At 33.9% G+C, this 25085-nt stretch overlaps 1 protein-coding gene across 1 annotated transcript in view; it reads right to left on the bottom strand.

Moving 5' to 3' along the window:
• LOC115442113 (5-hydroxytryptamine receptor 2C) overlaps positions 1-24499 on the bottom strand; it is a 28194-nt gene extending 3695 nt beyond the window's left edge. Inside the window, exons 1-4 of the mRNA XM_037444747.1 lie at positions 24026-24499; positions 13767-13869; positions 13122-13251; positions 4048-4246 (exon numbers count right to left, since the gene is read on the bottom strand). Of these exons, the coding sequence (XP_037300644.1) occupies positions 4048-4246; positions 13122-13251; positions 13767-13869; positions 24026-24347 (754 nt within the window). The 5' untranslated portion in view covers positions 24348-24499. The remainder of the gene's footprint in view (positions 1-4047; positions 4247-13121; positions 13252-13766; positions 13870-24025) is intronic.
• Between the last annotated feature and the right edge of the window lie 586 nt (positions 24500-25085).

Below are 25085 nucleotides of genomic sequence, written 5' to 3'. Positions count from 1 at the left end.
TAATAGGTATTATGCTGCTATGCGTGGTCAGCTAGAAGAGATCTGCACAAGGTATCTGAGAGGTAGGGTTGTCACTTTATTAGTTATATTTTTTATTTATTCTTGATAGATTGTATATAATATTTATATAGATTTCGGAAATTGGAGAACATAAACTTCTTTTATCGACTCTAAAATTTCTTAAGTGTTTCTTTAAAAAATTTCGTGTTTATAAATTGAAGTACTAAATCTATTTTTACTGTCTCACACACAGCTCGTTTAGAAACTCTCATTAAACTGCGGAATAAAAAACATTCAGTCGACATATTTCACGGAATTTGTGTATGGTAATAAGATGGCGTATTTCATAATGAAACGTCGCTTCCAGAAGCCAATGGAACATTTTCTTAACTATCAAGCACAATTAGACCGTTTTGAAAGCGATTACGCAAATGGAATAAGCATTAGATGGTAGGAATGGGAGAAATTAATCAGTGTTTTGTCAAAGTGATTCTGGGGAGATTTTTTCAAGGTACCTTTGGCTTTTAATTTTACTGATACGGATAAAAAAATATGTAATCTCCGAAAATGTAATTTTAAATCGTCTTAATGAGGAATTTAAAGTTGAAAACGGTGGCAGACAAAAAGGAAATAGGACAACGAATATTTTTAACTGAAATACTTTTAATATTTACTATGTATGCTAATTATTCAAGACGTGGGCATTTCGTCCACATCTCTTTTGGGAGTGCTAGTATGTATGGTGGTGGACACTTGCCATTAGGTGATCCATGACATTTCGTTTACAGCAAATTTCTATATAAATTACCAGCCCATCCGACTCACACTGTTTTGAAAACTTTAACATCAAAAGTGTATATAAATAATAAAAATATCGCATCCAAATAAAGATTATATTTCCAAGGTCTCGGCACCAGGTACTTCTTAAACAAGGATTCCTCAAAATCAGAACTTTTATCATCCAAAAATAACATTCAATTCATAACCTTATTTTTCAGGCTTACCAACAGCTGAACCAACAAATTCAGGACAAATATTTACACAACGGTCCCTTCCGATGGCAGAAAGCTCGCGCTTTCACATATTAAACCTTTCAGATTAATGGGTACTATCAGTTTAATTTGGGATGTTGGAGATTCAAGCGATACAAACATTGTTTTTAATGTTACCGATTGGAAATGGGTTTGCGATGCAGATTTGATCCTCTGATTAGATTTCATCGTTCTGGTAATCATGTTCTGATTTATTTTCTGATTGGTTTGAACAATGAGGCCCATTTACTTTTATGGTTATTACATTTATTATTACAGTTGTTACTTGTGGTGTAGTTTCTGCTGTAGTTTATTTATTTATTTATGCTCTTATGTTTTAGGCTTTCTTTGTCCAGTGACCATCATCATCAGTCTATATCTTTGTCCACTGCTGGACTGCACTTCATATATGCGTAATTTTACCCTGACTGCGGCCTGTAGCATCCAGTTCTTGCCAGCGGACAGTGGTATATCCCAAAAATTTTAAATCGATCCAATTGTCAATAGGTATACAGAGGATGGTAAAGTTAAAGATGTTATTCAAGGGCTACAAGCATACAGTATGATTGTTAAAGAATCTTCAACCGCTAGGCTATTGAGACATTTACGATAAACTTTATTAACTATAGCATCAAATCTCGATCCATATTCAATTTCATCTTAATATAAAAAATCTATTAGCAATGAACTCCTGAAACCTATTCCTTAAATTACTCCACAAAAGTAAATTCAGTAATACGGTTCCGAAGCTATATACTTAATGATGATACGTAAGGGATTTGGAAATACCGTTTGGATTTCATTTTCTGTCTCGGTAACTATTTCTGCAACGATTTCGAGGAGATTTCGACGGAAAGTAACTTACCTTTTAAGATTAGCAACGGATCATTTGTCTGACATACGGGTGTATTGGTTGGCGTATATTTTTTCTAAGACAGCAAATATGTTTTTCTTTTTAATTATATAATGGCTTGGTGGAAATTGAGAGTGAAGTTACTGTTATTATTTTGTTATTATTAGTTATTATTTTCAAGGAGTGGAGGTTGGCCTTCAAAAATTTAAGGATATTTAATATTTCTTTATTTATTCGACAGAATTTTATTTAGACAAGTAATGGCTTTAATTTAATATTCTATCTGGACCCGATACTACGAAAATTTTATTATGTTTAAATTGGTGTCACAAAATATAACAAAAAATTTCCCAGTCTAGTGGGGTATCTCTGAAAAGTACTTATACATATTTATATTTTAGGGAATTATTTTCTTTTTATGATTACTCAATGTAAGTTACTCATGGTAATAACAAGTAAATATCCATATATATGCTAGAAGAAGTTATCGACAACGTGTCATAGTATAATCTAGACTTCGATTTAAAATTAATCTTGCATTCTCTGAGTGGTTTTTAATCCGAAGACCTTTTTATAAGTAGCGATACGTATGAAAGAAAATTTGTTGGAAATCAGACCTCGAATATTGGATTTGTCAGCGATTTATTAATTTCATCTTAAGGATTTTTTTTGATTAATAATTGAAGATGTTTAATTTGGATACGTATTTATAGAATATATAATTTATTTAATAAAGTATATGACGTGTCAAAAATTTAATAAATTTTTGTTTATATTTGTTTGTAATCTGAGTTACTCTTATCTGATAAACTTGCGGTAAGGAACAATATACAAGAAAATGAAATAAAACTAAATAGAGTAAGAAAGAAAGTCTAGGAACTTCTCTAGAAATTTGATATAGGAATATTATAATTTATTTATTAAGGCTAATACTGTTGAATCCACAATACTACTACATTTCTACGATATGTCTCATCAATTAGTCAGGTGTATATTTTGCCAAAGCGAGCATTAGCTAGAATGTCTATTTAATATGAAATAGGTTATGATGTTACAATATTAGAATAAGTAACTTCATCAAATAGAGATTCAAGGGCTTCATTAATCATCATTCACGTGGATTTTTAAATTGTTTTCAATTTACTAAATTATAATTAAGCGAATTTTTATTAACCTTTCATAACAGTTACAAATTTAATATATTTTTCATCTTCATATTCCTCAAATCCATTGGAAAATTAATCTTTATTAATGGTTATAAATTTTAGAATCAAATGATTAAGATTTATAGCTCGAGAGAATGGTATATTATTTTAAATTACCTTTCGTTTATTGAACTATTGCAAGTTTGAAATTTGACTCTTCGCGTTTAAAGTTTCTTTCGTAGAATTCTAATTTCAGTTAAAACTACGTAATATAGATACGAAAATGAGTGGTAATGGAAAAAGATTTATAAATGTGTTACGAATTTTGCGAAACTTTATTCAAATTTAATCGTAAAGGATATAAATAGCATATTTTAATATCGGCATCTACTCGCTTTATATTCAACGTAGCGTTCGGTTAAATTGAAAGCCACAGAAATGTTTTGTGAAATCGTATTCAAAGATGTAAATATTGGTGATAATGACTTTCTTGGTTAAAACGTCCTCAGGAAGGATGAATTTATGTTTTATTCAATTAGAATTATCTTTACTTCAAATCGCTTTGCTCAATGTTCTGTATGATAAAATATGAAATTACGATCTTTCTATAATTTTACTCTCAGTCTTCTAACATATCTGTTTATTTTCTTAAGGCCTACCTACCTCAAAAAGAACCATAGCTTTATTTTTTTTAAATAAATTTTCAATTATCACATAGGTTTTAATAGTACGTACTTAAGATATCAACCTTATGATTACTAAAATAAGAATTATATCGATGGTTGAAAGGCTAATTGACCTAAACGAATATTTTTGTGAAAAATTTTAACTATGATAAAAAAACATAGAAAAAAATGCCGATTTTAAATATGTATGGAACTTAGTGTCCCAAAAATGTCGCTTAAGCCTTAGTCTTTTTGCCGTCGATATGGTTTTAAAGAGAGATAGTAAACAGCAATAAAAAAAAAACAGCTACGCTCCAAAACACTTATAAAATTATCCACATGCATATAAATACCGATGGCAGGCGCACCAAGCCACCCTGGTGCCCAGCCGGCGCCGAGACCCTTCCTCTGCCTCGCCAGGAGCTGCACCGTCAGAGCGTACGTCAGCAGCATCACTCCAAGAGGTATGTAGAAAGAGATGATGGAACCGATTGCCTTGTACAGCGGGTCTGGGACTTGGCAAGAGCCCCCGACCAGAACGGATTCTGCGTTCTGAAAAAGAAGAATGGTTTAGTATGATAGTTCGGGATGTAGATGGAATAGTTAGAAATATGTCATTGAAGCTTTCAAAGTCATAATGTTGGGTTTTCTTTAAAGCAAAGCATGACTATCAATTCAGTGTTAGACATTTTCAGTAGTGACAACATTAACAGGATACTGAACTAATATGATAACTGACAGCAGCATCATCAAGCCAGATTGAATAGAATGGAGTTGTGGCAACGAATATAAATCCAAAAATAACACAATTTATTCATGAAATATTTTAATCCGTTTTATATTTAATTATAGGAACTTCCCAGATCCATTCTACTTTATTGTAAATTGGTTATAGAGCTGGTACATCTCTGAGCCACTCTGCACTGTTTTAAAAGAAATCGAGACTTCCAATTAATACTACGATTTAAAATGTTGCAGAACATTTTTATTCTAATAAGACGACGTAATCATTTGTAAGAGTAAAAGAGATAATCTATAGCTGTCATCGGCCACAATAATATTAATGCCAATAGATAGGTAATAAAAATAGAACAATATTTTTTTCTTCTTCAGAAGAGAAACCATTAATTTTTGACTTTACAAAGCCGTCTAAGAACAGTCACCTTTTATCGAGCAACATAATTAATGAAATAACTAACTCCAGACCATTAATTAAGCTCGAACATACAATCAATAAACCACTCAATAACCAAGTTGTTGAAATAATAAATGGCCGAAAACAAGCGATTACCAAAATAGATGTAATGTTTGAATGGCGACGTAGACCCGATGATAACGTTTAATTAATTTCATTCAATGTAAATGTATTCATAATACGAGGGCAGTCATCAATACACTGGCTTTGTTAATGCTGAGCATAATTCATTTATAGTAATAACTAATAGTTAATTTGATGGCTTTCGTTTGGTTAGTATTGCTCGCTGAATTGTTAGAGAATGCGAGTAATTGGTTGAATTATTTAGATTTTGCTGGTGAACACTATTTTTTGGAGACTGTCTCGCTCTTACTTTAAGGCGTGAACTACGTTGTAAATTCTGAAGCCTGTTCGACAATGGAACACTAATGGGATTTTAATGCGCGACAATTGAAGCTTGTCTCGTTTGGTTGGGAATGTCTTAGTTGTTTTTAGCTTTCTGTCTGATGACAGTATCAACTTCATCTATTCTCAGGAACTGAAGCGATTTTATTAAAATAACAATACGTATCACTGACTACGGATATACTTTCACATATAAAACTAAACTGTGAAACTGCCTCGGTCTATTAAACCCTCAATATTTTTATAGCAAAATTATAACAAATAACCCCACAAAAATATTTTGTCTCAACAATATTACATCCTACTAAATAATACCTTAGGTGGATATAGTAAGGAAATGTGTTATAAGCGCCCGTGGTAGTAAATTTTGGATTTCGAGTATTTTTAAGCTATTTAATATGAAATACAGAGATTATTTTTACCTCTAAGAGTTAGCAATTATTGTTCAACCACAATATAACTGAATCCTAGCGTGAACTCCTCTCAGTCTATTTATTCTTGCATTTGCAATGTTTCGCATTCGTAGACACGTACTGCAAATATTTATATTTCATTCACATCGTATTGAAGGTTTTAGAGTGAACTGCATCTAAATTTTCTTATTTCAATTCTATTGGATAAAAATTATATCTATTCATAAGAACTACATTTTAAAATCGAATAGATAAGTCAGATGTAGACCAAATTTTAACTGATGTAACTAGTTTTGACTGACTCGTTTTTTGTATCGCAAACACACGCACACTCACGCCTTTTATCGTCAAAGGGGTAGGCAGAAGCGCAACTGGTGCACCCACTTTCCTCCGTGCGTATTTCATCTCATGATGTGATAGGGGGCGAGCCTGTTGCCATATTGGGCACAAATTCCAGACTCTGGGCATCAGCCCATCATCTACTTAGTATCAACTAAGTAGAACAAAACAACATCAACCAGAGCAATGTAGGCGTACCGTAATACAACAATGTCACTGAAGTAGTCATATCAAAAAAAAAACTCACAAAAATGGCCGTATTGAGCTAAGAACCTAAGAGCTCAAGAGTTTTATCTTATTCTACTAATTGACTATAAGCCAATAAGTATGATACTGGAAAGCCAGTACAATAACAATGTGAATAAATTCTAATCAAACCACTCAATGTAATACTGTATTGATTGCTGTTGACAACTAATATGTCCATTAGAAGTCAATCATGCAAAATGTGAACGCGTTCATGCCAATGAATCGTGAAATGATCTCTGAAATCAATAGACTGGTTACTGTTGGTAAGTCTCTCATACGTGACAGTCCGTCTGGGTAGGTGCCACCGCAATGTCTATTTCTGCCGTGTAGTCACTGTTGTGTTCCGGTTTGAAGAACATTGTAGCCAGTCTAACTACTAGACATAATAAGACTTAACATCTCATGTCTCACGATGGCGAGTGCATTTGAATACCAAACAATACTTTGTAATTCAAGGTGTTGGATGGTGTTTCTGCTGTTTATGGGCGGTCATATCGCTTACCATCAAGCGATCAGCAATCTCGTCTTGTCAATGAAACCAATAAAAAAAGCTTGATTGATGCCTTAGTGTGTTGATCATAAATACTGAATAACAGAAGATATAAAAAGTTAACCAAGAGTTTTGAATTTGATAAGAAATAGACGACAACCAAAAAAAGAGAAAAATTTTTGATATCGGAAAGAAGAAATGACAACGTACGGTAATTCGTACGGAATACGTACGGTAAACAGAGGGTGCATCGTTTACGCCTGTGCCCACCTCTTCTGGGATAAAAGGCCTGGGTATGTGAGTATGTGGTAACCAAAGGTTGCAAGTATTAGCAAAAGTTTGAATTCACTTGCTTTTGCGAAGGTCTACTTCTTTTAACAAATTGTAGAAGGTAACACAAAATAGAACAAGAATTTCTTTTATTGTACAAAATCATTTTAGAACAACACTATGAATGCCTTTGTTTCGTATTTCATAATGTAACAGTACATTTTAATTAAATCTACTATCATTTATTCATTCAACGACCATTCTAATTGGTTAGTCGAAACTTTATCACTCGAAAACTATTTACGATCTAATGGATCGCAAACCTTATTTACTCTGACTAAAATAAATCGGCTGTGAAAAATTCTTCTCTAAGACGATTAATTTTTAAATAGATTTCATTTTGGATTATCTGCGGTTTTATCTTAATATGCGTAGTCACGTCGCTCTTACGTTTAATATTCTTAAGATCAGCGACATCTGTATTCTATTGCTCCTTAAGATTCTTCTTATGTTCACAAGTAGCGAACCAGCACATTGTAATCTGAGGAGACTTATTCTTCAGTAATTTTTGATTTATTGGATGTTCGAAGAGCTATCTGACCTGCAACCCTCTCTAGAATACTTTTGTTCTCTCCCCACTTGAGGCCATTAAGCGGGACGGCATAACAATGGCAACTATTGAGTGATGCTCACTAGTTGCCATTGTTCTAAAATGTGCACTTGTGGACAGTGTTCATACATTTTAAATATAAACAGCTTCTTATGAGAAACTTATCCGCAGGAATGTTTTCAATTATCCCGGATAGAAGGCCTTGTACTTCCTATTTCACAAATAACGTAGTAAAATTAGGTTATAGCTATTTGCTGGCATGTGCAGATAAAGAGAAGTATTAAAGATTTGGTTTTACAGTATTAATTTATTTATTATTATTCTAATGATTAGTGTTCGAATTTCAAATATTTTTACTGCTGCTACTCATTACAACCAACCTCAAACTAATTAGATAATAAAGTGGAGTTTGGAATCATCAAAAGAATAATTTTGGACTCCTTCATTTATAAGAAAATAAGAAAGAATTACATAAGTAGCTGTCAGCTATTGTCGTTCGCAGATAGAAAAAAAATAAGTGTTATTCGCAGTTATTTTAGGGACAAATAAACTACTTTTTTGGGAGTTTGTTCCAAATGCTTGTTATTATACTGAGGTTCTAATGTAGCAACATTCATATTTAGAAATCGTTTATATTAAGTGAAATAAAATTATAAAAATCTGAAAATCGGAGGTGTTTAGAATGGAATGATTTATTTCAATATGCTCGTTTTTAGAGTTCTATGCAAATATATATTATTATAAATTATTTTGGTTAGATTTTTCTTCGAATAAAAAACCGTTTTGGACATTTCCTTTACAGCAACCTTACTCCGAGCCCTTTCTAATATCTCTGACGTAAACCTTCTTTTACGGATCAGAGGTTTGAATTCACGTCACGTGCGGTCAAGTTACTTTTCGTGGTAGACAATTTACCGAAGAAAATTTTAATTTCACGGCTAGTGATTGATGATTGGCTTTCCATCGCCACGGACGGGGATTTAAAATTCTTTAATCAAGTTTGAAAGACTCGTGCGAAGTATTTTAAAATTTTATTTATACTAGCTTTTGCTCGCGGCTTCGCTCGCGAAAAGTTGGTTACAAATAATTAAAATGTAGAGGCATCAGTCAGAGTTGATTTAAATTTTTATGTAGTTTAAGTATTGTCGGGTGGTGGAATAGTATGGCGTGTGCGGTATAACTACCACTCTGAGGTCCCCAGTTAAAATCCCGGGTCGGGATGAGTGATATTGGGTTTTTTCATCTCTGTATCAGCTCCGAGTTTTTTGTCCGTCTGTATGTTTGTGCACGCACCACGAAAAAACTACTGCATAGAATTGAATGCAGCTTTCACTGATGTATTGCTAGAGATCTAAATTAAATTATAAGCTCTATTTTATCCCGGGAAAATATAAAGTGGGACTTTTATCATGGAAAGTTATTTTAACGCGGGTGAAGCCGCGTCCAAAAGCTGGTTATCTTATAAACACGTCATGTTTGGAATAAAAAACACCTACCTGTCATACCACAAGCGCTTTCAGTACATAAACTTCATTGCCACAATAAATTATTATCGACGAAACACGCCCATTTTCCGTAATATTTTTTAGTAAGTAGGTATACTTTAAAACTTCTTATAACATCATGAGCTTGAAGCATAATAGGTAAGCATAGTAGGCGAATTACATAACATTATTATCATTAGCTATATAAAGAAAGAAAAGAAATTATTTTGCAACAAACACAAGTTACATAAACATAACATACAAACGAAACAGACAAAAAAAAAAAAAACTTAGAACTAAGTATATTTGTCACAAAAAAGGCACCAACTCAGCAATATGCTGACAGTGAAGCCAGCGCTGATCTTCCGTTGGGCAAAAGCAAGCTTAGTTTATGGATTGCACTGCACGATAATATTCAAGGGTTTGATTTTAAACTTATTTAGTGCACGCACTACTGACATTTCAAATAATAAAAGTTGGCCTTTTCATTATTCATTTTAGAAGTCACGTGTGATATATTGTTAATAATAAAACTATCGCTCGATCTAACATCGATGATGCTCGATGGAAAACTGCGTGAAAGAAACTGCGCACCACATAGTCTTAAACTGAAACTTTGAAGTCTTTAGGTCTACCAACTTACTTATCGTGAACTCCTTCCTTTTAGTAAAGGAGGTACATATTTAGCAGTAGTTATATTAATTTAAAACGCATCAATAAAATTTCCATATTCAAGAAACATTAATAAAAGGATTTTTAATACGGTCGCGCCAAAGAGACTCCACTGCACTTGATGGTATGGTATGTTATGGTGGGGTGGAGTCCAATAGAATGTCAATTGTGCCGGCTTTTTCGAACCAGATATATACAAGCTGGTCCCGGAACGCGACACACTTACGTGGGCCACTAAGGCGGTTTTTACAACTTGATTACGACGGTCGCTGTCGGGGCGGATAGAATATCAGTCTGAATATAAAATATAAAACAAAAATAATGATATCAAAAATGTATTCAGACAAAAATTACCCTAATAGCCGCAGAGGTGAAGGTAAACGGGACATTTGAAACACTAACACGGTGTCGCAAAGATGGGAAACTTCGTGCATTTTTAACTTCAAAGGTCCCAAGACGCGTATTTACATAATAGCATCTTGTATATTGTTTATTTAGAAAGTTTTGAGATAAGTTTTTCTTATTTAATACATTTAAACTACATATGATATAATATAATGTTATGTCTTAGTGAGTCGTCAATTTTTATTTTTATCAATAATTAATTCGTTTTAACCGGCTTCTAATAAAGGAGGAGTTCTCCATTCGTGTATTTGTATTTTTATCTCTATATTGAGTTATCTAAAATCAAAATTAAATTAATTAAATTATTATAGACCCGTAATTTTGGAGAAACCTGTTTGGTTGTGTATAGATCATTTTGAATCTTGATTAGCTCTTTTCTTAATCATGCTCCAGCCTTTTATGCACTGTTGCCTAAATTCTTGTCTCCATTTAAAGAAATAGTTTAAAAATTAGTTTCGAGAACTATATAGAGTGAAACTATCAACTATAAGAAATGGAACAAACATCTGGAATTAAAAAAAAATGCCTTAATAAAACAATTTCAGTTTTAAAAATTCCATGTTTGGTTCCAAAATACTTTGTAAAGATACATTTTGATGCATATATAGCTTTTATAGCAACTCTGTCGGTATTTTATCCGGCTTGATTTATTTTAGTGTCGAGAAAACATCTGCGATCATTAATAACGCACAAAGAAAATGAGATACGGTCTCCATGTGGTTTAATAAAGGGAATATTGGTTAATGAAAACAATTTTATGTAACTTACATTGAAGATGTGCATATTCATTAGTCTGAGTTTTGTTAAAGGGGTCTACCCACTACGACGTTCCATACCATCACCGTACTAGGGACGTATCAAAAAATATTCTTTATATTAGAAAGTATGAGACTTGCCATTAAAACGTTCCGACACTGTTTAGTTTAATCTATATTTTTTCCTGACTTGTTCCTAGCACGATAATAATATGAAAGAGTAGTTGGACATCCTTCTTTACTCTGTATGAGTGAATTGTAAAATTAAGGTCTGAGTGAATTGTAATTTAGTGTATTCATCTAGTAGTATCTCTATTAATCTAGTAGTATCTTGTATAGATCTTAGTGTATTAAATACTAAGATCGTCAAAATCTTATTTAGCCGTTAAAATGTGATGCATATACAAATTACTTAACAAACCTTACTATATTATTATGGGTTTCAAATTGGAAGCAGTATGTAGTCAATAAAAGGTTGTGACTTGTGCTTCAGTAATATTCAAATATAAATTGATCAGCGGTAAAAACCTTAAAGTTTCCGTTATCCTATTCGTATTACGCGATTAAATCTTAAAATTTTAAGTTATTCTGACACACGGATGTTATGAAAGTTAATCATTTTGGAGTTATGCAACGATGAGCCAACGTATTCGTTTCCTTAAATATTGGTAATTGAGTGATGTTTTTTTGGTTATCGGTAGTTACAGAATTTATCTTGGCTCAGTAAAACAGGATAGTTACTTCACTGGATCTTCTGAATATTCTGGTGGTAGGATATTTTTTATATCCGCTCCGATAGCGACAACCGTACACAAAGTTAAAACCCGCCATAATGGTCTACGTAAGTGTATCGCGTTCAAAGATCAGCCTGTGTATATTCAGTTTCAACAGGCCGGCATAATTGTGTCGACTGTCGAGGGGTAATCATTTCTCGTCAGTCGACATTTTATTAGGCCTCACTCCACTTAAAAACAGGTACAGTGGTGTCACTTTGTCGAACCCTTATACAAAAAACATGTCCATCTACGATTATATTTTTAACGTATTCAGAATAGAACGAGCTTCAACTTAACAATTCTGCGGTATTTTTTCAATTACAACCACTTTTCTATTACGAAACCAAATATTTGGTGTATAAATACAATGATAATTTATAATTGCTATGCGGTAAACGTATTACTGATTGATCATACTCAATACATCCTTTGCCACATAATCTTTTAATAAAGTTATAATATTCTAAATTCTTGAATTTATTTATATCCACCATTTTGTTCCCCGAACAAGGCAGCTGTATGTATCTTATCAATTCTTGTATCCATAAAGCCGCGAAACTTTTCAAAATTGATGTAAAGTTAGATTGTTTTCAATTAAATCTCTCGAATCGCTTTATAGTTTGTTATTGTTCAACTCGAAAACTGCAATTTATGTTTTAACTTACTTCAGAATTTCGTTTCATTAAATTAACTAACTAATTGTTTATTTTTTGTTCCCTCGCTTCAAGCGAAAATAGTTTCGCTTGTAGTTTTCTAAATTAAATTATCTACGAGAATTCATCGAAGTTCCTAATTTTATTTAAGTGTGTTTGGTGGTAAAAGTTTAATTAAATTATTGTGGCTCGAGAAATTATAAGAAAATTTAACTGCGGACTAAGGTGGGACATTAGTTGTAAACGATGAGTCGGTCTCTAACATAATTCTTGGTTAATTTAATTAAATCTTATAAAATATATAGTCAAATTAAAAGTATGTTTTTATTTGTAAATTCAGTGGTGCCATACACTTCTTGAATATTTGTACAAATTCCTTTTTTTCAGTGACTTATTTCCTTCAACATTTGATTGATGTACACGCTCGTAGAACATCCTTACATACACGTTAGAAAACAAAGTTCCCCGCCGCATCTATCTAAATGTGATAATATCAAAACTATACAAGGGATATCGATAATACTTTGTATGGAGAAAATTTTAGGTCCTGTGCCTTCCCAGGACCTACATTGGTTACTACTATGTCCTTACATAGGCTTCTTTTTATCCCGGTATAGCGGAATAATGCATAGCGGGACTCTTATCCCAGAAAAACTCTTTCACGCGGGTGAAGCCGGAAATAAGCGACCAAAAGCAATTACAAAGACTTACCTTCGAATATTTGAGACTTAAAGGTAGACTCATGGCGCTAGACAGTATCCACACGAAAGCAATCTTCACGGTCACTCGTTTTCTTGTTTTGTTTCTGCCAAACCTCATCGGGTAGCGTAGCGAGAGGTATCTGAAAAAGACTTGTCTATATTAATAATTAGAACTTAATTTATTTTTTCCTTATTAACTATTTATTAGATTAATAGCTGTTGCTCACAGTGTAAAATGTTTCAGCCAAAGTACCTAAGACATTGTACCTACGTAGCCAACGCAAGGTATTTGAAACAACAGATTAAAAATTCCTTTTATCCTTATGGAACCAAATTACTAGGATAGGAAGCCTACGTATTCATGCAGGGCGTGGTTTACCCATACGCCAAATTTCATCCAAATCCATTCAGTTGTTTCTGCGTTTACTTCGAACAAACATCTAAACATCTATAATACCCTACACGCGAAAACACATATACATCATAATTTATGTGAAATATAATGTAACGTTTGTTTATTTATTTGGGAAAAATATCCCAAACTTTTGCTTTTATAATGTTAGTATGGTTATCCAGATAAGCGTGAAATTATTATTAATTTAAAATAAAGAAATGCTTTTTGAACATCACTGTCTATTTTAATATTTTTACTCACCTATCCACACTGATAGTGCAGAGATGCATGATTGATGCTGTACAGAGTAGGACGTCCAGACAAATCCAGGTGAGGCAATACGCTGCGGGTAAAGGGAAGTAACCTGAAACAAATATAGGACTTTATACGCAAATAGCTTTACGGTCGATTTTCTAATACTTAAGTAGTAGGCACGAAAAAGCGGCGATAGCCTAGTTGGTTGTGGAACGGACTGCCGAGACGAATGTCCACAGGTTCAAATCCCAGGGCACACACCTCTGACTTTCCTAAAATTATGTTTGTATTCTTTGTTAATTATGGCTTGCTTTGACGGTGAGGGAAAATATTGTGATGAAACCGGTATACCTGAGGAGTTCTCTATAGGAATTTCCAGGGTATGTGAAGTCTACCAATCCGCACTAGGCCGGCGTGCTGGACTAAGGCCTAACCCCTCTTAGTAGTAAGGGGAGGTCCGTGCCCAACAGTGGGACAGTATATAACACAGGTTTGATGTAAGTGATCCGAAAATTTCGCAATTTCAAAACCATTGTAAAATGTAGAGGTATGATTTAAATGTTTCAAAAGTTAAAGCGAAAATATTTTCAACACAATATAGAACTGAAAGCGTATTTCGTTGTCGCGAGTCACAAACTAACAATACTTATTACGTGGCAATCGACCTACGTGTCATATTAGCCGTAACATGATCTCGAAAGGGAGCCGAAATGGCGACGCACTTTGTCTGTTTAGACAAGGTGAGGTTGCTAGTGGGGAAATAGATATTTTCTGTTTGATGAAATATGTATGATATTATTGTAACAAGGCGTATGGCCGATATTTTAGTCTCTATCAGGTTAGGTTATAAATATAAATAATATGACTAAAATTAGGTGCGTGTGTGTGTGTGCGTGTGCGTCTGTCACGCTGGCATAGAGAAGTTTCTATTATTTATTTCTTTATTAGATACTTATTATTTGTGACTCTTTCAACTTTAGGAAGTTTAAAGTAAGATGGCATGTGAAAATATATCATTAAGTTATTTACTTTTCCTTGATACGGCAAAGTAAATACACCGCATAATATGTTTCACGATATGATGGGTTGACTCCAATCTATTCAGGTATTGCGAAACCACAGCCTTAAAACCTTTATTACGAACCCTAATCCGAAAACACTGAACACAAATTATACAGTTCTGCCAACTTTAAAATTAACATATTTTCCGCTAATACGATGTCAGCCCGACCGCAGTCGGGCATATTTGCAAAATATGTGGGCAGGGCAACAACCAAAAAATAACAAGCGTTCCGAGCTGTTAAAATTTGCAAAGTATTTTTAAATGAAATTATTTTGTATAAATACTTTGCCGTTCGGAGTATAGAAATATTATTTTTTCTTTATTTGCGTAACGAGTGGCCAGTCCGCGCTCATTTTCGAGCTAACAGTAGTGAATTGTTGGCTGTAAAAACCGGGCATTTTCTGTTAAACATAACGCATAAAAACCTTGCGTAAATGCAAACTAAAAAGATAAATGGAGATTTTAGCCGCTGTTGACTGCATGATTCTGTAATTTACCGTCCAGTTTTGTTTAATGAACATTTTTAATTTCAGGTTGGTATTTTCGTTTCTTTGGACCTCATCCACTACATATTGGGTCGACGCAACTTGTTTCTTACACGTGCGGAGTGTTTGTTTTACGACCGGGTACCTGATTTACATCAATCTTGTCTGAAGGAATCCAATATAGAACAAATCTTGTTCGCAAACTGACACAGATCTGGATATCCGGGCTACCCTGTTTCAAACTCATGCTTGTTATACTATTTTCAAACCACGGAGATAGGTAATCAAAATCTTGTTTTGTACCATCCATTCAAAATAACCTACGAAAAATCGTAACCGAGTGGAAATAGTAGTCATTTGCGAATACAGCGAATTTGATAGAAAATATAAAAAATAACATAATTTTAATCAACACTTATTTATATATACGAATATATGTTACACATTTGATTTGTTAATGTGAAATACCATCTTAAATGCGATATATCTTTACGTGTTACGGTTTCGATGAAATTTTGTTGCTTTTATCCTGCGGAAATATAGACTATTATTAAGGTAAAAGCTATCACTTGGCCGAAGCTGCGATTAAAATATATTTTTAATAAAGGCGTTTACTATTTACTATCATTATATCAACAAACAATAGTAGAGAAGTATGTACATTCTGCATTTTGTAGCCCAATCGATGTGGTAACATTACAATGGCTGGTCCCGGAGTTGCGGGTTGGTTGGTATACCTTCAGTTAATTAATGCAATGCTAAAGACTGAAATACGTCCCGTTGGTCAAATTATTGAGTTTAAGATCGGAATTCAGAAGACTAAATTCTGGACTCTACTTGTTTTTGCTTACGGTTCTGCCTGCGTGAGTTCTTTGTCTTTAATTAGTTCCCTATACAAACTTTGTATCCCCATGCATTAAGGGGTGTCGAATTTTCAAATATCCTTTATTTCCGGTCTACATATGAAAGGAATCTCTGTGATAATATTTTTTTCTAGGTCCAGGAATTTGGGTTGGAAATTGATGAGAAAGTGAATTAGTAGGTCAAAACTTTTTAATATAAGTTATAGCTTTCATCTTCTCATATTTCACACCTAAAATTTTGAAAACTAACCCTAAAAGCTAGTCTAGCATTCGTTTTGGGCCATAAAAGTTGAAATTGATGAAATTTGATGCATTCCTTCAAACCTAACGCTATTTTACTGTCCAATAAAATTTTCATGGCAGAGATGGCGAGTAATGGCCACTATTACCTCCGACGATACATACTGCTTACTAATATAAATGGACCATAAATCCTTTGCGATGAGGGAACAAAAAGAGAAAAAACTGTTATAAATCGACGTACACACGCTTTAGTTTCCGTTTTGTGAATTTGTTGTTAGAATACATAACCTTTATATAAATATTGCAAACAGGATGATGGTAATTTTATGTATAACGTTGCTTCTAATCAGTGAAATCAAATGCAAGGAAACTAGAAAGGAAATACCTACTTTAATAAAATGTTTAAAATTTGTTAAAGATCATCAACACAAACACCATTCTTGTATTCTGCATATGGAGGAGCGCTGGAAGGTTCAATCTCATAAGCTAAAACTCTTATAAATTCGAAAAGGTCAATGTTGGTTGCTATTATTTTGATTCAATAATTCCAAATTGAAGTACGCACAATTTAGGCTTTGTCTATTTTCATGAAAGGTCATAATGGCTTATTAAGGTGATTCATGTACTTCTTTGCTCATCTTTGGATTTTAAGTAACAAAGAAATTCAGCCGTATGCACATATGGAAATAAAGAATCGATATGGTCAAAGTCATAATGGCTATATCATTTACTTCATTGCTAATTTTTGGTTTTTAACTAATATGAAGAAATTCAGCCATATGCATATTGAAATAAAGAATTAATATTTGGGTAATTTCTAAACATATTTTACTTTTCTCTCCATTCAACATTCCGTGTTTATAATTAGTATCAAAGTCAATAAACGATCTTGGTGCTTTTAATTTTATTTTCAGTCCATATAATATTCGTGTTTGCAGACATTAATAGCGCATATGACTTGTATAATTTAGGAATAACTTTTCAATAAAATACGTTTACGCTTGAAATACTTTTCTCGAGAATTTTCTTAAAGTTCATGATTTATTCGAGTTGTGTAATCATATGAGAATTTAAAATTGACTTATTACCACTTCTACTAGTGTTTGAGCGCTAAAAATTATAAAAAAACGAATTGTATTTTTTCTCTGTATCACGCACTGTAGTTAATAACTTAGACTGATTTTGAAAAGAGCGACACTAAACTTTCTTGCCCGTGCTCTTGTGAGAATTGCTTTCCGAACTGGCATGGTGATACAGTTCATATTGACGCAATATAAATAATGTATAACATTAGACAGGTTTAAATAAATTATTTCACTTCTATAACTACTTTCAATCTTTTAATGGAAGTCTTAGGGAAGTTGTTTCCCCGTGCCGTTGGAATCAGCCATGATCCTTCTTGGACTACTGGCCTTCTTAGACTACTCATTCTGGCCTCTGCCAGCTAATTCTGCTGTGCAACTCTTTCCACAGCAGACTGTTTAAACCGTAATTACAGATTATATTCGTTGAATACCATAATTATTTTTTTGCAGGCATGGCAAAGTTAACCAATTACAAAAATGGTAAGAGGAGTGGGGTTCAAACAGATTGTCGACTAACGAGAGGCGGTTATCCTTCACCAATCGACATAATTATGCCGGCCTGTCCGAAACTGGATATTCAACAGCGAATCCCGGGATGCATACAAGATTTATTAATTGTGTATGCTTCCTTTAATTACTTACTATCATCCGTCGACATCATCACCTACACTACACATTTACATAAAAAATAAATTCTCATACAATAGTTTCATTTACTATACAACAATTTCCATTGAATCGCTATAAAATACTTCCAAAACAATGTAATTCATCGTCCGGCAGTCAGCGTGTTTTAACTGAAGGAATGACGTTGATGGATGAACGCGCCGGCACGTGACGTCACTTTTCGCAGCCTACTGTCGCGAGTTCATTATGAATGCTGTTTTTAGGTTGTAAAAGTGAGTTAAGTTGACAAGTTTTTGCTTTATGTAGGTACAGCGAATCCACTGCAACATATGTTAAGTGGTGTTAAGATCTAAGCTCAGAGGGGCCTATTCCGTCTAGGAGGGTGAATCCGTCTTTTTGCGATTACGGGTGATCTATTACTCCGGAATGGACCGTATTAACAGTTGGAGCTTCGTTTCGCTCTGAGGTGCAATATCAGCTGAGATGTTGTCAAATTAAAGTTAGCATCTTAAGTTCGTCGCTATTTAACAAACAGATATCAACAACGACTCAAATGATATCTTAAGTAACAGCATATGACGGATTTTGACAGTTTTGTTTATAAAACAACGGCGAATCAGCTGAGAACATGCTGTTAAATGATATCTTAAGCTTTGCATCTTAAATATTTCAATACATTAACAGTCTTACTTATAGACTTGTTTTAGCGTTAAGAGGTGGTTAAGAATTGCTTAAATAGCTGTCAAAAACATCACCGGTTCCTAGTTTAAACTTAATTAAGAGGCAAGATGGCGGCAAAATTTGTGTTTTAACTAAGCATAGCTTTACGAATTTTTTATAAGTAAGACTGTGTATGTTTAGTTGAGATACTACTTAACGGCCCTTAGACATGAGTTCTTCATTATTCAATACAATTATACCAGCCTGTACAAAACTTTATTATTGTCAGAGTAAATAGTATCTAAAAATGTTGACTAGCATCCAATGATTAAAAGATTTAAAAACTTTATTTGAATTAAAACTCATTCACGTAGTTTTCTATCAATTTATTTATTAAACGCTATTTATCTGATTTTCATTAATAAGACTACTAGGCAAAGTTAAAGTTACGGAAGGCCGTGATATACATAGACAGGCGAAAAAGGTAGCGGAAACAAAGAAGGGTTGGTATTTAAGAGCTACTAAATCATGAAATTTTCTTCACCAAGAAATATGCCCACATACTATAGTATCAACTCTACAAGCCCATCCCACGAGGCGATGACGTCACCCCATTCAATTACTAAGGTGGCGTCCACACAAACGGCTCTATTCATTCTCAACAGACGAGATAACCCACATCTTTCCGCGCCGCTGCACTCTAACTTGTTAAATGTAATCACATATTGGTAGGTAAATTTAGATGTTTGCGCACATCTTGATTCGGATAAGGCGGTCGGGAAATTAATGGATTAGTTTTTTATAAAGCTCTATTCACAATTTTGGTTTAAGATTTATTTCAAATTTTAAAAAGATTTTGATGGATATTTTTAATTTAAAATTGTTGGTTTATAGACTTTTGTTTTGCTTCGTGAATTGTTACAGCGTTTTTCTTAACCACTTAAAATTTCTATTCTAAAGCTTAAGGAAGATTTAGCTAAGACCTGAACGCTTCTGTAGGTAAGAAAAATATACAAAATAATTGGATGACAAACAAAAAAATATTCAAATTTTATTTATAAAGTTTTGATGCAGAGGTATAGATAATATGCCACTTCAAGTACAACATGGCTGGTCGCGGATCTACATAACCCTTTTTTCTTTGCTGCCCAAGGCTCCGTGGATTTTATATGGCTCTCATTTCCATTAAAAACAATAGACACTGTATTAACAAAATATATTATAACAGTATAGTATAAGTGGTTAAAACATAACCAAAACTGTTGATTTCTTTTGCAATAATTTAAAGTTGCTTTTGTGTGTTTCTATCTTATTAAATAAATAATATACTTCACTATACTTTCTTATCCTATACCGTAAATCAAAATCATTATTGAAAAAAGTTCTTTTTGTGGAGACGGCAATTATTTAAATAATTAGGCAGGAACTCAAACTAGAATTAGCTCAGGGCCCATCAACCTACGATCGGAAGCCGGCAGGACTTGGATTATATGGACCCTTGGCCACTGCAACTATATCTATTAGCCTCCAAATGCTAGTGGTAGAATACATTTCATATCCGTCCGGATAGCGACCACCGTACACAAAGTGTTAAACCCGCCATAGTGGCTTACGTAAGTGTGCCACGTTCCGGGATCAGCCTGTATATATCTGGTTTCAAAAGGCCGGCATAATTGTGTAGACTTCCGAGGGGTAATCATTCTCGTCATTCTATTGGACTCCACTCTACTTATCATCAGGTGCAGCGGAAACTCATTGTCTTGCCCATTTAAAAGAAAATAAACATTAGTAGATGACACATTCATACCATATTATCATTAGTAGATAATGTGGTATGAAATGTTATTTCCCATTCCGTTTACTGTCGCTACCAAGACTAGTAAATAATATTACGATACACTGAAACTCAGATTTATAAGAAACTTAAACCACATATTTTAATGGTTAATTAATAATGATCTTTACGACGCTTAATTAGAGTTGAAAACCACTGTTTAATCTATCCTCTACCTGACTTCAGAAATGGAATTGAAATTGTTTGTCAATATTAACTCCGCGTTAATATTAGCCAATCAATGTTTGCATCGTTTGATTAACGCGGTTTAAGACAGCCCGCTAATGGATTTAAATCGTTTGTTAGCTTTTCAAATTGGAATTGCTGTAAGTAAAAATATGCTTATATGTTCATATTTCAATTGTTTTAACGTTCCATACCTTAATGGCGTAATGTCTATTTCTGTCGCCCAGCAGCAGTGTGTAGTCACTGTTGTGTTTCGGTTTGAAGGACATTGAAGCGAGTGTAATTATTGGACGTAATAAGACTTAACATCTTATATCTCGGGATGGCGAGCGCAGTGGAATACCAAACAATACTTTGTAATTCAAGGTGTTGGATGGTGTTTCTACTGTTTATGGTCGTATCGCTTACCGTCAGGCGTACGGCAAGGTCGTCTCGTCATTCAAAGTAATAAAAAAATAAATAAAACACGGGCAATTGCAATTCAAATGCAATAAGCTTGTAATATTTCACATGTTAATATTTACGATCGCCCGTCCTCGCTCCTTGCCGTAGCCAATAAACGATTTGTTCGATATATCTGAAAAATGGACCAATCAGAACATAGTTTTTTTGACATGCTTACAAATGAATTATTTTGATTGGTTCATTCTCGGATTCGGATTGAACATTGAAATTGTGATCATATATTGAAAACGGCTGTTAGTCGATCAAAATTTAGTTCAAATTTACATATATTCGTATATAACAGACAATATCAATCTTACTTATAAACTTGTTTAAGCATTAAGAGGTGGTTAAGAATTGCTTAAATACCTGTCAAAAACATCACCGGTTCCTAGTTTAAACCTAATTAAGAGGCAAGGCGGGTTTTGACTTGCAGCTGATCGAGTAAATTTGTGTTTTAACTAAGCATAGCTTTGCAAAATTTATATAAGTAGACTGTCAGTGTTATTCGTTTGTTATCACGCATGATACAGATGGGAGATTTATTCTAAAATAATTTGGATAATTCTGAAATTTCTTCAAAATTCTCCAGTACACCAGACCTACATAAATGACGGCGGTAAACATGAAATCTTATTTCCGACTCAATCAAAGACGTGATGAATTTTAAGTTCTAAAGGCTCCATATTAAGATATACGCTTATTTAATGTCAGTAACATTCCTTCAAAGTCGAAATGTCGACGTCAAAAATAACTCAGCATATAGTTTGACAAATTACTTTAAAGTTGTTTTAATTAGTGTGCGGTGAGCGCATGGAAAGATGAAAGTTTGTCTAAGCTCTTGGAGAAAGAACTAACGACGCTAAGTTTTGACTTATAATATTTTCTTCGTACGTTATTAATTAAGCTTTTACGAGCCTTGGAAAAGTGCATTTTGTAATTTGGCGTGTAAGATTCTCGTTTTTTAGTATGATGAATTACATTTAAACTTCTGCAATTATGAATACCGCTAAGTATTTGTAAAGCGGCGTTAGCCTAGTTGGGTGTGGAACGGACTGCCAAGCCGAATGTCCGCAGGTTGAAATCCCAAGGGCACACACCTCTGACTTTTCTAAAAAATCATGTGTGTATTCTTTGTGAATTTATCGTTCGCTTTAACGGTGAAGGAAAACATCGTGAGGAAACCTGCACATCTGAGAAGTTCTCTATAGGAATTTCGATGGTGTGTGAAGTCTACCAATCCGCACTAGGCCGGCGTGGTGGACTAAGGCCTAATCCCTCTCGGTAGTAGAGGAGGCCCGTGCTCAGCAGTGGGTAAGTATATAATACAGAGCTGATATTATATATAAGTATTTGCCTGTACACAAAGATTAAATCTTAAAATAAAATGAAAAAACGTTTATATAGTCAACATAAAGGCAAAGTTAAATAAACTATATTCGGGTCCATTAACATAGAATATTTAACACAAATGGAGCCAAATGGTAGTTCTAATTACGGAGCTGCTATCGTATAACAAAACAATTATATTTAAATGCAATATAACACGTACTAGCATAGTTGTTAAAATGATTATTATGAAAATAACATTATGTTTGCTTTAAAAAAGAAAGTGAGGTATCGGACGAGAGAAATACACGTGTAGCATTATTAAATGTTAGTGATTTCAAAAATGGCGAACACTCTTCGACGCGCTGCGCGACTTGCAAACTAAAAGTTTCTCGTAGCTCTTTTCATATTGAATATCTAATAGATTCGTTAATGTTTATTTTTGACACTATATGTTTTTCTTTATTTTTTGACTGCACCTGATGATAAGTGGAGTGGGTTTCAATAGAATGTCGACTGACAAGAGGTGATTATCGCTCAGCTACAAAACACACAGGCTGATCCCGCAACGCGAGACTATTACAAGGCCACTTTAGCTGATTTTTCGTTTTATGTATGGTGGTCGTTATACATTTTGACCTGTATTTGATGATATAGGCGGGCAAGGAGTAAATAGGTCAGCTTATAAGTTAGACTACTACTACTAGAAAAAATACCGTGGTGATTATAATGAAATTTGGTATGCTGTAAGACCTATAAAGGACAAGTTACTTTAAAATATTTCTCACCATCCGAATTTGAGTAGCATTGGTATGCTTCATATTTATGAATAATATACCATAATACTGTACATAATCTAAATACAGTGATGGTCTCTGCAACCTATGTAATTCCCTAATCCACACACCAGGGAACACCAACAATCTGATTTCAATTTGCATAGTAAATTAATGCAATTACTGTAATGTACATGAGTCAGGATAGTTTATCCGTATTTGAGGGTGGCTACGTGACTTCAGCAATTAAGAGATCACTCGATTCGCTGACCCCGGTTAAAATTACAGGTTCGTAACCTCGACACGTTAGCCGGAAACGGACTAAAATACGCCAAAAAATTGGTTCTGATATTATCTATATGATTTTTTGGGCACCGCTTAATTTCCTTTTAGAATATTTTAGGAGAGGCGTATGTACAAGAGTGATCTTCATGATGTTGCTTATGATGAAGCTTTATCAAGTGTGGTATCAGACACACGTCACAAAATAGACACAACGAGCTTTCATATAATTATAAGGAAACTGACAATTGGTCGAACTAAATTGCAACACGAATTATTTTTTTAGCCTTATTTTGAGGTGTCTGGTGCAAAAGTCGACAGGATCTATGCGATACTCTATTTATTACCAGGGTTAAAATACATATAAAAGAAACATTCGACAGCTTACCTCTAACCAAAGTCAGAATCCCCAGCGGCATCACCAGGATAGCAACAAGGAGATCAGTAATAGCCAATGACATCAGGAAGTAATTCGTCACATTTTGCAACCGTCGCTCCAAATATATCGCCAGACAGACAAGTACGTTTCCAGCTGCTGTGCCAACCACCAGCATCAGAGCAACAAGCGCCCACCAGTTGTTAACTCCACCCTCTTCTGTCGACACCGTGCTGTTCTGTGTCGTCTCATTGAAATCTATTGTATAATTGAGCTGTATGTAAGCGATCTCCGGGACATTGTCGGTTGAATACAAGAACTCCGTCTCATGCATTGTTAGGTATTTCTTTTTTCTTTCATGTTTCTTTGTGCGTTCATCTTATTTCGTATGTGTATGCAGTTGTTACGTCCATTTTAATTTTTGATATATCAAAGTTGATCTGAAACAAAAACAAATAATTATTGAACAAAATTCCTCCTAGCCTTATTTCGATTACGGCCGCCAATATCAACTGAGATTAGTCAGGTACGCCGGAGATATTATTGTGTACAAATGTGTGCGCTATAGATAAGAGCACTCTCATAGTCCGGTGAGATGGAAATCCGATATGACCGAAGAGAAATCAGGCACATAAGCAATTGCTAAACAATAAACGAGTCAATATTGCTAAGATTTAAAAGTTTAATTAAGTCTAAGTGTTATAGTGCCCTACAAAATTAAGATGAAGAAATCGAAATTCAATAGCCGGACCGTAATTGATTTTAATTTAAATGCTATTGTATATTTTAGGCTTTACAATAGTTTCGTATTACAAACGCTATGAACAATTCAATATCAATCGAATCCCTCGGTCTCAGATCAGTTAGGATCAAGAATGTGCTTTTAGTGTCTCGTTTCAGTCATGAAATCTTAGATTTAAAGGACAATGCTCCATTGAAAGCAATGTTAAAAATAAAAAGTAAATACAAGGCCATTTTCTTAGCGACATACGAGTTTCAATCTATGTTTTCACATGACTACAAAAAATATCAATTGTGTGATTTATTCGTTTTCGATGGGCTTCGCGGCGTT

This window comes from Manduca sexta, chromosome 28 (assembly GCF_014839805.1).
Source record: "Manduca sexta isolate Smith_Timp_Sample1 chromosome 28, JHU_Msex_v1.0, whole genome shotgun sequence".
NCBI lineage: Eukaryota > Metazoa > Arthropoda > Insecta > Lepidoptera > Sphingidae > Manduca > Manduca sexta.
Note: the sequence above shows the minus strand (reverse complement) of the source record. Positions and strands in the feature narration are given on the sequence as shown.